Source organism: Neoarius graeffei, chromosome 6 (assembly GCF_027579695.1).
Source record: "Neoarius graeffei isolate fNeoGra1 chromosome 6, fNeoGra1.pri, whole genome shotgun sequence".
NCBI lineage: Eukaryota > Metazoa > Chordata > Actinopteri > Siluriformes > Ariidae > Neoarius > Neoarius graeffei.
This window is the reverse complement of record NC_083574.1, coordinates 47,631,837-47,646,877: the sequence shown is the minus strand read 5'-3', so window position 1 is coordinate 47,646,877 and position 15,041 is coordinate 47,631,837. Positions and strand designations below refer to the sequence as shown.

The 15,041-nt window shown below is 42.9% G+C and overlaps 1 protein-coding gene across 1 annotated transcript in view; it reads left to right on the top strand.

Annotated features, from left to right (window-relative positions):
• Window positions 1–15,041, top strand: part of btbd11b (BTB (POZ) domain containing 11b) — a 175,929-nt gene that overhangs the window by 108,056 nt on the left and 52,832 nt on the right. The window contains exon 2 of the mRNA XM_060923745.1: window positions 8,340–8,483. Coding sequence (XP_060779728.1) covers window positions 8,340–8,483 — 144 coding nt within the window. The remainder of the gene's footprint in view (window positions 1–8,339; window positions 8,484–15,041) is intronic.

Here is a 15,041-nt window from a genome sequence, read left to right as displayed (position 1 = left end):
GTGGACTCATGAACATGAACATTAGCCAATGTGAGAGAGGCCTTCAGTTGCTTAGAAGTTAACCTTGGGCTCCTTTGTGACCTCGCCAACTATTACACGCCTTGCTCAAAGTGATCTTTGTTGGTTGACCACTCCTGGGGAGGGTAACAATGGTCTTGAATTCCCTCCATTTGTACACAATTTGTCTGACTGTGGATTGGTGGAGTCCAAACTCTTTAGAGATGGTTTTGTAACCTTTTCCAGTCTGATGAGCATCAACAACGCTTTTTCTGAGGTCCTCAGAAATCTCCTTTGTTCGTGCCATGATACACTTCCACAAATGTGTGTTGTGAAGATGAGACTTTGATAGATCCCTCTTCTTTAAATAAAACAGGGTGCCCACTCACACCTGATTGTCATCCCATTGATTGAAAACACCTGACTCTAATTTCACCTTCAAATTAACTGCTAATCCTAGAGGTTCACATACTTTTGCTACTCATAGATATGTAATATTGGATCATTTTCCTGAATAAATAAATGACCAAGTATAATATTTTTGTCTCATTTGCTTAGGTGGGTTCTCTTTATCCACTTTTAGGACTTGTGTGAAAATCTGATGATGTTTTAGGTCATATTTATGCAGAAATATAGAAAATTCTAAAGGGTTCACAAACTTTCAAGCACTACTGTATGGGTGTGATGGTCAGGTGTCCACAAACCTTTGACCATATTTTATAGGGAGCGGAAAACAGGCATTAAAATACCCATAATGCATTACATTGTCTGGTTTGAATTGAGTGCCCCTTCACTGAGTAAGACAGCAGGCTAATAAAGCAACTCCCCTCCAGATTTCTCAGACTTCTTATAAGTGTAATGTATGTATTACAGTAAATGTTTTATTAAATCATTTCTGTCATCACATTTTGCAGCTCAGTTACTTTATTGTCCTAAGTTTTGATATGGGTCAAATAAATGTGTGGATAGCAAGTTAGCTAATGTTGTATGTGTTTATATGACGATCAAACCCATGTAAGTAGTAGAGGACAGTTTTGAGCTGAGCATTGAAGGAATAAGTTTGAGAAGCGGGCTGTGGTAGAGACGTCCGTAGTTAAGCAGCGTTACATTACATTGCAGGCATTTAGCAGACACTCTTATCCAAAGCGACATATAACATACCCAGAGCAGCCTGGGGAGCAGTTGTGGGTTAGGTGCCTTGCTCAAGGACACTTCAGCTATTCCTGCTGGTCCAGGGAATCAAACCAGTGACCTTTTGGTCCCAAAGCTGCTTCTCTAAACATTAGGCCATGGTTTCTCCCATTTCTGCAACCTTTCTGCCTCCCGAATGAAATAGAGGAACAGTAAATGTACTGTAAATTGTCAGTGATAAAGCAATGTATGTAGACTGCTGCAGTATAATATAGATATTTAGGCACTGCCTAAAAGCAGAGCTTCTGATGAGTGTCTGAGCAAAATATTTGCAAGGTCACAAATTCAACCTGAATAGAAAAATAAATAATATTATAGCATGTGAACCATCAAATTGTGTAGTGTAGTGTAGTGTAGTGTAGTGTGTTTCACGTCAATAAATTGCTGAACTGTCTTGTGACAGCAATACCAATAATGAGATACACATCACAGTTACGAATACATATTTATTCCTTCCTTTGACACTGCAGGCCATGTGCCAGAAACACCACTATGGCATTTATTATGGTGTGACTTTGCTGGGTGCCTGGCGGACAACAGTGAACCAGCGCTTTCACTTTACATAATTACTATATAGATACCATCAAATATCAAACTTGATATGTCAAACAGTTTTCTAGTTAGATCTCTCACGTCCACGTGCTTTGAGCTCGGAGCGTGCAGCTGCAGATTGCAAAGCACACGCCCACCATTAGGACTAATTACCATGCACCTGTTCCTGATTAGAGCGCAATCACAGCACATACATATAAGGACTCTGAGTAACACACAGACTTTGCAAAAGCCTTTTATTTTGTATCGCTTTTCTGGTTTTGACCCTGTTTGTGTTTTTGGACTTTGAGTATTGTATTACCTCTGATATCCTGTCTGTGCCTCATTGCTTGTTTTTTGACTCTGCCTTTGTCTACATTTTTGATCTGTTTGCTAGCATGTTTTCAATAAAAGGCTTTATGCACTTTCATCTGTCTGCTGCTCTTACATGCAGGGATGAGAGTTTTCCGCTTTTCGGCGGATTTCCGCTTTTTCTGAGTAAAAATCGACCTTTTTATATTATGCCAAATCCGTTGAGATTTTTTTTCATTTATTGAGGGGGGTTGGGGTATGTTCCTTCGTGATACTCAAGCGTAATTCATTCCTACGATGATGTTACATGTTTACATTTTCGCCATCTTTAGTCTCGCTAAGTCTCGTGGTAGAATACGTGCTGTCTACAATGTAATTGGCCAAAACATCGATGGCGAGAGCATAATAGCCAATCATAACAGTTCTTACAAAAGTACCCACATCCGTTCTATTTTATCGAAACTTGCAACTTGCACATGTTCATCGTCGCTGCTCTTCAAAAATGCGTTTCTCTTTCGTATTGGCTTTTTTTTTTTAAGTTTATCCCATAAATTTAGCATTCGTTTGATTTAATACATTGAACATGTATATGATAGTCAGTAAATCTGAATTAATGCTGACAGTTTTGAAAACTTAAATATTTCAAAAGACTTTTTGAAAAATCATATGCAACTAATGAGGACATGGGGAGAAAAGGTCAGTCACCCTAAGAAATTTTATTTAATATATGAACATTTTGATAACTAATAGAACTTAAGTTTAATATGAATTTAGTTTGTCATTTTTGTTGATCATAAATTATAACCATACCCTTGAATGTAGAATGTGATTTTATTTTGAATTCAAACAATACTCCTATTGATTTGAAACATATTTTCATATAAATATATAAAAAAGACAACAGATATTTTTTTTATCTACTACAGCTCAGATTGCAGGAAAAGTGATTTGTAAGGCCTTATTTTTCAAAATTTTATTTTGAATTCAAACAATACTCCTATTGATTTGATACACATTTTCATGTAAATATATAAAAAAGACAACAGATATTTTTTATCTACTACAGCTCAGATTGCAGGAAAAGTGGTTTGTAAGGCCTTTATTTTTCAAAATTTTCCTTGGGGGGTATCCCTCCCAGACACACACACACACACACACACACACACACACACACACACACACACACACACACACACACACACACACCCGTTGGCTTCGTTTTCTGCTTTTTTGATGACCACCCACTCTCATCCCTGTACATGACAGAAACTGTCAATTGTCCAACCAGCTAGTGGACTAATAAAACTGTTTTAACTAGTTTTATATGAAACTGTCATGAATATTTTCAATAAAATGTGCTAGTAAGTAATCCTACTTTTTAAAAAGCAAATTAAAAATAAGCACTGGATAAAAACCCATCTATCTTATGTAAATAAAGATACAGATTTCGTTGTCTGGTAGTCAAGTGTTTGAGATACGTCACCTTGCACTTATGGTCGGGTTCCTTGTGGTGGGACACATTCGTCATTTGTACTGATGGACGTCGTACTGTCAAAGCCATTAAAAAAAATCAGGTTGATACATTACCATATTCTCTTAAGTATGGGGCTCTGCTCCAGGAGCTCTGCTATAATGACTGGTTGTCACAGTTAGTGTGCGCGTGTGTGTGTGTGTGCATTTTTTCTGAATGAAATGCAGCCACCTCTCTCTCTCTCGCTCTCTCTCTCACACACACACACACACACACACACACACACTCTCACACACGTACACTCACACACGTACACTCACACACTAAGCTAGGCTTAAATTGTTTGACGAATATCCTTGATATATCAAACTGTGGTTTGTGAGCAGTGAGGTGTGGTTATGCATGTCTAAACACCTGAAATCCCTCCCATACCGCAGGCAAGTAACACACCCTGACACCCCAGCCCTGTCTCTATGGCAACCATTGACTAATTCTTCAAGCTTTTATATTTCACTTACCAAGCAAAAGATGCTGACTAGAAGATGCGGTCCTGAATTTCTGATATATAACAGGTCCGCACTAACATTTCAACTCGATTTGAAAGAAACATACTGTGGGTGGGAGGGTGTGCATACGCATGAGGGAGTGTGACTGACAGCAGACCATTTTCACCTCCAGGCATATTTGAAATTGTGTTTACTTCACAACTGTAAATGAAGCTGTGCGAACCAAATAGCTCCCTTGGTGACTGGACAGATAGAGTCATGGTTTTCTGTCACTTCATAATTTAACACACAACAGGTTCTATCAGCAGAGTAAATAGAACATAACACGAGAGGTGAATCCAATTTTCTTATGAATACGGTTGTTACAGTGTCACAGTTTCATGGTTAGTCACGGTGTATGCACTGACACTTTCAAAATACTGAGTAAAATGCTTTTCCAGCTATTACAGTCTGCCCGTTAATTTTTTTCTACCTAATCAAGGATATGCAAAGATATTATTATAAATTTTAATTTTCACGACAGGCGTGTGTTTTTAAAGCCAGGGTAGGTAATTTTGTCATTGACTACGTTTACATGCACATCCAAATCAAGCTGCTGTCGGTAATCGAGCTGAAGGTCCCAGCAGGGTGCCAGAGAAATCCAATCGTACATGCACACAATGAAATCGGGCTATTGTGTGAGGTGCATTGTGCACCCGAGCCACAGGTGGCGCTACACGCCCCATCGTGTTGGTACACCTCCGGTTGTCGTCATGAAGAAGAGCTATTCAAGAGTGTAAACAAAGTTATCAGTTCCGTGTTCTCCATTGCGCGTTTTTCTCCCGTCCATGAATTTTAATATATTCAACTCCTTAAGCTGAATGAGCATGAACTCTGTCTCCTCATTGCTCCAGAAGTGCACGTTTCTGCTCGCCATTTTCTCTTCTCCGTTTGTTCCTCCTGACCTCTTCTGCTGCTCGCTACTACTGTTGTCATGCCGACCGAGGCTGTTGTGTTTCCCGCTTGTGGTCTCGTCACTCGTCACTTCCGGAAGGGGCAGTAAGTAGCTCGACTACTAGCTCGATAGGGTATACATGCACTAAGTAGCTCGGCAGAAATCGCATAATCTAGGTCGTGTAGCTTGATTCCGAGAAATCAAGTTCGGTTCAATTTCAGCCGAATTAAGGTGTATACATGGCATTTTGAACTTCGATTTCAGTCGAGCAACGGCAGAAATTCGATTCTCTCTATGTGCATGTAAACGCACTGATTTTTGAATGGGAAAACCCATTCCCACCCTTCAGTTGTGCTTCCAAAGCCACTCCTCCAAAACCACATGAATGCGCACTGCCTGATTACTGCTGGAGGATGAGTCCATGAGAGAAAATATAGGGAGAGAGAATATTGTTGTCAGATCCAACTACTTCATGTCTCATTCTCATGTCAGAAAACACCTAACATTATCATAATGAATGTAAACAACAAACATGGCTATTGTTAGTACTCACAGCTGTTGAATAGCTCGCTAGCTTTAGCAATATGTCTGCGATATGTCTGCCTAGCCTTGTGGAAGACTCCAGTTACGCACAATGAGTACATGGGCAGTGTGTACAGGTAGGTCGGTGGTTAGGTATGTAGGTAGGTAGACAGACAGGTAGGCCATCCGGTCATTTCATTCAGACCAGATGAAATGACTAGACAGGATTTTTACATCCCTGTGACTGCCACAGTTAAGTATTCGATTTATTCATTGCTGTTGGGATGTAAAGAGAATTTCAAAAAATATAACACAAAATGCTTCCAAAAAATTACCTCCCATAGCTTTACATGTTCGAATGCCATAATACTGTGAAACTGGGGCGGCACGGTGGTGAAGTGGTTAGCACTGTCTCCTCACAGCAAGAAGGTTCTGGGTTTGAGCCCAGTAGCCGGCAGGGGCCTTTCTGTGTGGAGTTTGCATGTTCTCCCCGTGTCTGCGTGGGTTTCCTCTGGGTGCTCCGGTTTCCCCCACACTCCAAAGATATGCAGGTTAGGTTAACTGGTGACTCTAAATTGACCGTAGGTGTGAATGTGAGTGTGAATGGTTGCTTGTCTCTATGTGTCAGCCCTGTGATGATCTGGCAACCTGTCCAGGGTATACCCCGCCGCTCACCCATAGTCAGCTGGGATAGGCTCCAGCTTGCCTGCGACCCTGCACGGGATAAGCGGTTACAGATAATGGATGAGTACTGTGAAACCATGATATTTTGAGATTAGGTTACAATATCATTAAAATTTTAAACCATAGCATGCAATAATGGTGACAGTGATGCAATAAACAAGTGGAGTGTCTGCCTTCAGGGGTTTAGCTTCATGTAATGCAGAGTTTGTGTGTTAGCATGAAAAACGTGGAAAAAATGTGAAAAAAAAGTGCATTGACTTTAAATCATATAAATGTATTAATTCAGACTGTGATCTGAAGAGAACTGATCAGCTTGAACAGTTTGTTAAGAGCAAATGATTACTATTGTATCCACTGCCAGAGACAGGCACACACTGTTCCTTACTGTAATCGCTGCGTGTTCTGAAACATAATAGCTTTCCTGTTCACCTTGTTAAAGAGTGCAGATGGAGAGCAGTTAGCCAAGTCTTTGAATAGTGGCCTGTCTAATGGGTCAGATCTCTTCTTCCATATAGACTTACAGTATCAGTCAAAAGTTTGGACACTGTATTTTGACTATTTTCTACATTGTAGAACAATCTTGAAGACATCAAAACTATGAAATAACATATGGAACATGTACGGAATTATGTGGTAAACAAAAAGTGTTGAAAAAATAAGATTATGAAACTCTCCCTGTTGTCATTTGTCCCCAAGACTTTCTCTTTCTTGAGTGCATGTAAATAGCACATGTATAGATTTACAATTATAAGTCTGTAATTATTATTGATTGTTGAAGTTGAAAGTTATAGAACAGTGACCAGTTGTCTTCTTGTAAATAGGTTCATTATTTGAGGAACACTCAGTCGCCATGATTTATTGTGTTGGATTAGCTTCTTGTTATAATGAACAATATATGTAAATAAATTGTTATAATGGATTGAAGGTAATGTTTTGGAGTTCATGATGTTTTTGGTTTTAGTGAAACTCCCAGTGCCAAAAATATGACAGTCTAACCAGACATGGCAAGCGAACACATTATACACAAATATACTGTTATAATAATGTGTACATTGTTATTATATAATGTTAATACACAATGTAATTAATACACACATGTTGGAATTTACTCTCCTACCCTACAAAACATATATTCTGACCTTTTAATTGCATTAATATTTTGTTTGGGGCCTGAGATATGGGCAGATCTCCATTTGGCGGCCATTTTGGATGCCATCTTGAATTTCTCAGAGAGCACAAGGGGGATTTCCGGGGACTTTTAGTATGTTATTCCTAAAGGTATTCTGAACATATTCTGAAATTTTCAGCTTGTTACTAATTTGTTCCGGGTATAACCCTATTACTCCTGGGCTATACTGACAGTTTCAGCGCAAAACCAGCATGAAACGAGCACGAAATAGGACACAACATTTGCATCAGACCCGGTGTGCATACTTAATGCGCGAAAATTTTGCACACGATGGTGTAGTGGTTAACACTGTCAGCTCACACCAGGAAGGTTCTGAGTTCTAGCCCAGTGGCCGACAGGACCCTTTCTGTGTGGAATTTGCATGTTCTCCCTGTGTCTGCGTGGGTTTCTTCCGGGTGCTCCAGTTTCCCCTACAGTTCAAAGACATGCAGTTAGGTTAACATGGGGTAGCCATGTCCTGAGGTTGGGCTGAAGTGCCCTTGAGCAAGGGCACCTAACCTCCAACTGCTCCCCAGGTGCTTGTAGCATAGCTGCCCACTGCTCTGGCTATGTGTGTTTGTGCTCATTGCTCACTTGTTTGTGCCTGTGTGTGTTTACTGCTTCAGATGAGTTAAATGCAGAGGTTAAATTTCACTGTGTGCTTAAATCTGTGCTTGAGTGTACGTGTGACAAAAAAAGGCTTCTTGCCTTCTTCTCATTTTCACATTGCAAATTTGTGTAATATCTGGTGTGTAAAGGCCCTTATCTTGACTTACTACTTTAAGTGACATTGATCCGACATTGTGTGATTGAGTACATTAGTAGGACTAATGAATTGTAACCAAAAGCCATCTAATTTCAGAATTGCATTATGAAGGTCACAAGAAAGCGCGCTGGCTCTTGGATGTCCTTCAGCAATTGCCATTTCTTTGGCAATAAAATAATGAAACTTTGGAAACAATAATTAACCTCAGCTTTTCCACAAAGGTCCTAACTCTCTCTGTATTTCACTCTCTCCCTTAGGCATCCTGAGTCTGCCAGACAGTTTTAACCTACACAGAGACCAACAGCGGTCAGCGAAGACTGGTGATGCCTACAGTCAGGCCGAGCTGCGCACTATAGAGCAGTGTCTACTGGCCACACGTGTGGGGAGCATCGCTGAGCTCAGTGAGTGAAAGCCATAATCTCTCTTATAACAGCTGGATCAAAATCTCCTGTCTTAAAAAAAATGTTTGTTCCATGTTCAATTCTATGCATTAAGGAAAACACTGCATGTGTGTCTAGGTGTTTATATTTGTGCTTCTACAATATCTGTATGTACATGATACAATATTAAGCTGCACCTTTATTTGGACTAGTGTCATATAAGGACAGAGTGTGTTTACGTACAGTAGCTGATGCAAATCTGCTTCTCTTTAAAGTGCTAGTCTTACGAACATGACATCACCCCTGGAAATTATACCTTATAAAGCTAGACATGTTAAATAGTTTACTGTCTAAATTGTATTTTAATATGAGACTGGGAACATGTTCTATTTAGTTGGTAAAGTTTGGCTCTTTGAGTCCGCCATTACACAAATGCATTCCTGGTAAGTTACTGTTAAGTCAAAGGAAGTGATCGCATATGCGCAACGCTTGAAAGTTCGCAGCATTTCTGGCTTCATCTGCTTTGCAAAGTGTAGCACATTTTATTCCACAACTTAAATCAGCTCTGTAACAGGACACCATAGGTAGATCAAAGGTTTGGGAATTTTGAAAAAATCTTTTATGGTTGCAGAGATACGGTGATTTTGGTAAAAAAAAAAATTGTGGCAGTTCCTGATGTGGGTGAGGCACAGAAGCACGGCAGGCGAGTTGATGGTCACACACAAACTCTTTATTTCCCTTTACTACTAGCTTTTCAGCTTGCATTCATTCAGTCACTCACTCACTCACTCTACACACACACACACACACACACACACACACATGTTGTGGTCGGGAGGGAGCCCCTTTTCTCTACTCTCTCCCTCCTTTTATGCTTGTCCCTGTAACAAACACACACACACACACACACACACACACACACACACACACACACACACATTAATTGACAGCAGGCAGAATGGTGTGGAAAAGGCCATTTTCTCTCGGGATAGAGGAGTCAAGGGGATCTGCCAATATCCCTTTGTTAGATCCAGTGTCGAATAAAAGCGAGCAGTGCCTAACCAATCAAGCAACTCATCAATGTGAGGCATTGGGTATGCATCAAATTTAGACGCCACATTGACCTTTCTATAATCCACACAGAACCGGACCGACCCATCGGTCTTGGGAACCAGGACCACTGGGATGCTCCAGTCACTGTGGGACTTCTCGTTTATGCCCATTGCGAGCATGGCCTTGAGATCATCCCGAACCACCTTTTTCTTGTGTTCAGGCAAGCGGTAAGGGCGATTATGCACTACCAACCCCCGGGGGCGTTTCGATGTGGTGTTCTATGAGGTGGGTACGACCAGGAAGGGGTGAGAACACGGAAAATTCCTTTTGCAACTTGGCCACCTCCGTGAGTTGGGCCGGTGAGAGGTGGTCTCCACAAGGGACCAGAGTGGTCTGAGATATTATCTTTTTCACCTCCTGCCCCAGCTCCGCCTTCTCCGGGACTGCCGACGCCAACGCCACGGGGACCCCCTCATTCCAGCGTTTTAAAAGGTTGAGGTGGTAGATTTGCAATGCCCCGCCCCTATCCGCTTGCCTCACCTCATAGTCGACGTCCCCGACTCGCCATGTGACCTCGAAGGGCCCTTGCCACTTGGCAACTAATTTGGAGCTCGACGTGGGCAATAATACGAGCACTTTGTCTCCCGGCGTGAACTCTCTAAGGCGCGTGCCCCTGTCATACAGCCGTATTTGACGTTCTTGTGCCTGCCGCAAATTCTCCTGGGTTAGGGGAATTAGGGTGTGGAGTTTTGCGCGCGGGTCAAGAACATACTGGATTGTGTTTTTCCTAGGTGAAGATCCCTCCTCCCAATTTTCCCGTAGCATGTCCAGAATGCCACGTGGCTTACGCCCAAATAATAATTCAAATGGAGAAAACCCTATGGAGGCTTGCGGGACCTCTCTTACTGCGAATAACAGGGGCTCGAGCCACTTATCCCAATTACATGCATCTTCACTTACGAATTTCCAGATTATGTTCTTGAGTGTTTGGTTAAATCGCTCTACTAAGCCATCTGTTTGTGGGTGATAGACACTGGTGCGGATAGACTTAATCCCTAATAACCCATACAGTTCGCGCAGTGTGCGTGACATAAAATAAAGTGCCTTGGTCTGTCAGGATTTCTTTCGGAATCCCAACCCGGGAGATAAAGCGGAAGAGCGCTTCCACAATACTGCGTGCTGAGATATTGCGGAGAGGCACTGCTCCCGGATATCGTGTTGCATAGTCCACCAGAACTAAAATAAAGCGATATCCCTGTGCTGACCGATCTAATGGCCCGACGAATTCCATCCCAATTCACTCAAACAGGGTCTCGATTAGAGGAAGAGGGCTCAAAGGTGCTTTTGGAGTGGCCGCGGGCTTGACTAATTGGCATTCACGGCATGCCGCACACCACCGACGGACATCCCCATGAATCCCTGGCCAATCAACCGGGCCATTATTCGGGCTAGTGTTTTATCTTGCCCTAAGTGTCCAGCCTTGGGATTAAAGTGAGCCGCATGGAATACAAGTTCCCTACGGCTCTTTGGGATTAACAATTGGGTTATTTGCTCACTAGTTTGAGTGTCCTGCGTCACTCAGTACAATCTATCTTTAATAATAGCAAAATAAGGGAAGGTCGGTGCCGCGCCTGGCTGAAGAGTTTGGCCATTGATTACTCTCACTTGGTCAAACACATGCCGCAGAGTCTCGTCTCGCAACTGCTCTAACGGGAAATCCCCAAGGGAATCCCCGAGAGAGGGAGGAGGAGTGGGCTGCTCCTCATTCTGACGCAGTGTTGATGTAGATGGCTCTGTGACAGCTTCTCCAGTCAACGCCACACCGGGATCTTCCTGTGACCTACTAGTGCAGGACCCACTACGTGTTAAATATTCCATCAGCTTTTTAAACCCTGGCCAATCAGTACCCAAAATCAACGAGTGGGTGAGACGAGGACTAACTGCTGCCTTTACTCTATGCATTTGACCCTGGAATAGAATATGGACAGACACTAAGGGATAATTGTGAACATCCCCATGCACACACAACACTTTCACCACTTGTGCTCTCCCCAATGCCTCACCTTGCACCAGGCATTGGTGAATTGAGGTCTGATTACAACCGGAATCCACCAAAGTGTGATATGTATCCCCTTGAACACTTATCGGTATGCGATTTGTTCCGGCCCGATTGGGGGTGGTTTCTGGCGCGTCGGTGATCCGGATCACAGCTCCCACCTCCCTTGCGGAGCTCCGACTCTGGAGATGCTCCAACTCCCCGCTGTGCTAGCACGCCGGCCCAGGCTTTCCCTCTGCACTGGTGCTATGGGTGTCACTCACCTGAGGAGGAGACAACACAGACATGGAAGAGGGAGATGGGAGGACACAACGGGTGCGATGAGCCAGCTGGGGAGGAGCCGGCCGCCACTTCCGCGGCAGGGGAACGGGGTGGGAAGGGGAACGAGAGACGGGGGGAAAGAGGGAGAGAGAGGAGAAGCGAGGGGAGCTGCCTCGTCTGCCTGCCACCGGACCCGCCTCCAGATGGTCCTCCGCCAGCTCAATGGCTCGTTCCAGTGATGCCAGGTGATGACACTGGACCCATTCCGCCGTTCCTTCCGGAAGTCGAGAGACGAACTGTTCCAGTGCCACCAGATCGATGATCTCGTCGGTGTCGCGGTCTTCCACCCTCAGCCACAGCCAGTAGGCAATGTTGTTCCGAGGAGCAGCCGACTCACTGCAGGATGGCTTTCCTCAGGTCAGCATACACCAGTCAGCTGTCAGCAGGGAGCTGCTGCACTGCGAGCTGCGCCTCGCCAGTCAGGAGCGGGAGGAGGCGCACCACGTGCTGCTCCAGCAGCCACCCCCATGCCTCGGCTGCTTGCTCGAAGAGGGCGAGGAACGCTTCTGGATTGTCCTGCAGGCCCATCTTCGTGGGGGTGTCGGCTGCCGTGATGGTTGACACTCCTGTTGACGCAAGTAGGTGCCGGAACACCTGGCGATCTTCCTGCTGGGCCAGCATCAAGGTTTTGAAGCGTTGCTCTTGTTCCTTTCAGAGGACGGTCAGCGCTTGATGCTGGTTCTGCTGGGCGGTAGCGAAGGCAAGGATGAGCTCTTTGAATGGGGAGAACTCCATGGGGTGGTTCCCTTCTGCGCATCCCAGGTTTCGGCACCACTGTGGCAGTTCCTGATGTGGGTGGAGCACAGAAGCACGGCAGGCGAGTTGATGGTCACACACAAACTCTTTATTTCCCTTTACTACTAGCTTTTCAGCTTGCATTCATTCATTCATTCACTCACTCACTCTACACACACACATGCACAGAGCCTAATCTAGGGCGCGTAATACGCGATAGTACGCGTTTTTTTTATCTGTCTGTTGCACATCCACTTTTTGGGCACGAGAGTGATATCGCGTATCTATTCATTTTGTCGCGCATTTATACAGTGGTGCTTGAAAGTTTGTGAACCCTTTAGAATTTTCTCTATTTCTGCATAAATATGACCTAAAACATCATCAGATTTTCACACAAGTCCTAAAAGTAGATAAAGAGAACCCAGTTAAACAAATGAGACAAAAATATTATACTTGGTCATTTATTTATTGAGGAAAATGATCCAATATTGCATATCTGTGAGTGGCAAAAGTATGTGAACCTCTAGGATTAGCAGTCAATTTGAAGGTGAAATTAGAGTCAGGTGTTTCCGATCAATGGGATGACAATCAGGTGTGAGTGGGCACCCTGTTTTATTTAAAGAACAGGGATCTATCAAAGTCTGATCTTCACAACACATGTTTGTGGAAGTGTATCATGGCATGAACAAAGGAGATTTCTGAGGACCTCAGAAAAAGTGTTGTTGATGCTCATCAGGCTGGAAAAGGTTACAAAACCATCTCTAAAGAGTTTGGACTTCACCAAACCACAGTCAGACAGATTGTGTACAAATGGAGGAAATTCAAGACCATTGTTACCCTCCCCAGGAGTGGTGGACCAACAAAGATCACTCCAAGAGCAAGGCATGTAATAATCGGCTAGGTCACAAAGCACCCCAGGGTAACTTCTAAGCAACTGAAGGCCTCTCTCACATTGGCTAATGTTAATGTTTATGAGTCCACCATCAGGAAAACACTGAACAACAATGGTGTGCATGGCAGGGTTGCAAGGAGAAAGCCACTGCTCTTCTAAAAGATCATTGCTGCTCGTCTGCAGTTTGCTAAACATCACGTGGACAAGCCAGAAGGCTATTGGAAAAATGTTTTGTGGACGAATGAGACCAAAATAGAACTTTTTGCTTTAAATAAGAAACGTTATGTTTGGAGAAAAGAAAACACTGCATTCCAGCATAAGAACCTTATCCCATCTGTGAAACATGGTGGTGGTAGTATCATGGTTTAGGCCTGTTTTGCTGCATCTGGGCCAGGACAGCTTGCCATCATTGATGAAACAATGAATTCTGAATTATACCAGTGAATTCCAAAGGAAAATGTCAGGACATCTGTCCATGAACTGAATCTCAAGAGAAGGTGGGTCATGCAGCAAGACAATGACCCTAAGCACACAAGTCGTTCTACCAAAGAATGGTTAAAGAAGAATAAAGTTAATGTTTTGGAATGGCCAAGTCAAAGTCCTGACCTTAATCCAATGGAAATGTTGTGGAAGGACCTGAAGCGAGCAGTTCATGTGAGGAAACCCACCAACATCCCAGAGTTGAAGCTGTTTTGTACAGAAGAACGGGCTAAAATTCCTCCAAGCCAGTGTGCAGGACTGATCAACAGTTACCGGAAATGTTTAGTTGCAGTTATTGCTGCACAAGGGGGTCACACCAGATACTGAAAGCAAAGGTTCACATACTTTTGCCACTCACACATATGTAATATTGGATCATTTTCCTCAATACAGAAATGACCAAGTATAATATTTTTGTCTCATTTGTTTAACTGGGTTCTCTTTATCTACTTTTAGGACTTGTGTGAAAATCTAATGATGTTTTAGGTCATATTTATGCAGAAATATAGAAAATTCTAAAGGGTTCACAAACTTTCAAGCACCACTATAAGTAGAGAGCGTGTAGTCGCGTTTTACTGAATCTTGTGCGTATCAATTTGTCAGCACCAGCTAGCAAGCACTGCGGTAAATATAGCGTTGTTTACACACCAATCGGAAAATATTGGAAAGGACCGAAGTATTCCGAATGGTTTATTTAGCGGGTAAAACAGTTTTGTGAACTATTATATCATTGGTCACTGAACCAGAAGACAGTGTATCTCAACCAATCGTGTGAAGTGTTTTAAAAATACCCAAAAGCACATGGCATATCATTCTGTCTCATCCAAACATAACAATGTCAAAACGCGTGGTCACGTTTGGACCTTTGGACAAAAAAAGAAAAAAGGAAACAAAACGAAGACACAGAAGTGACAGATACTAATCCAGCTGACATTACACAACCCAATACAAGATATTATGAAATAGATTTAATCTGTTCTTGTATAATGGTAGGTACTGTAACATTACTGTAAATAATAAGAGATTATCATGATAATATACT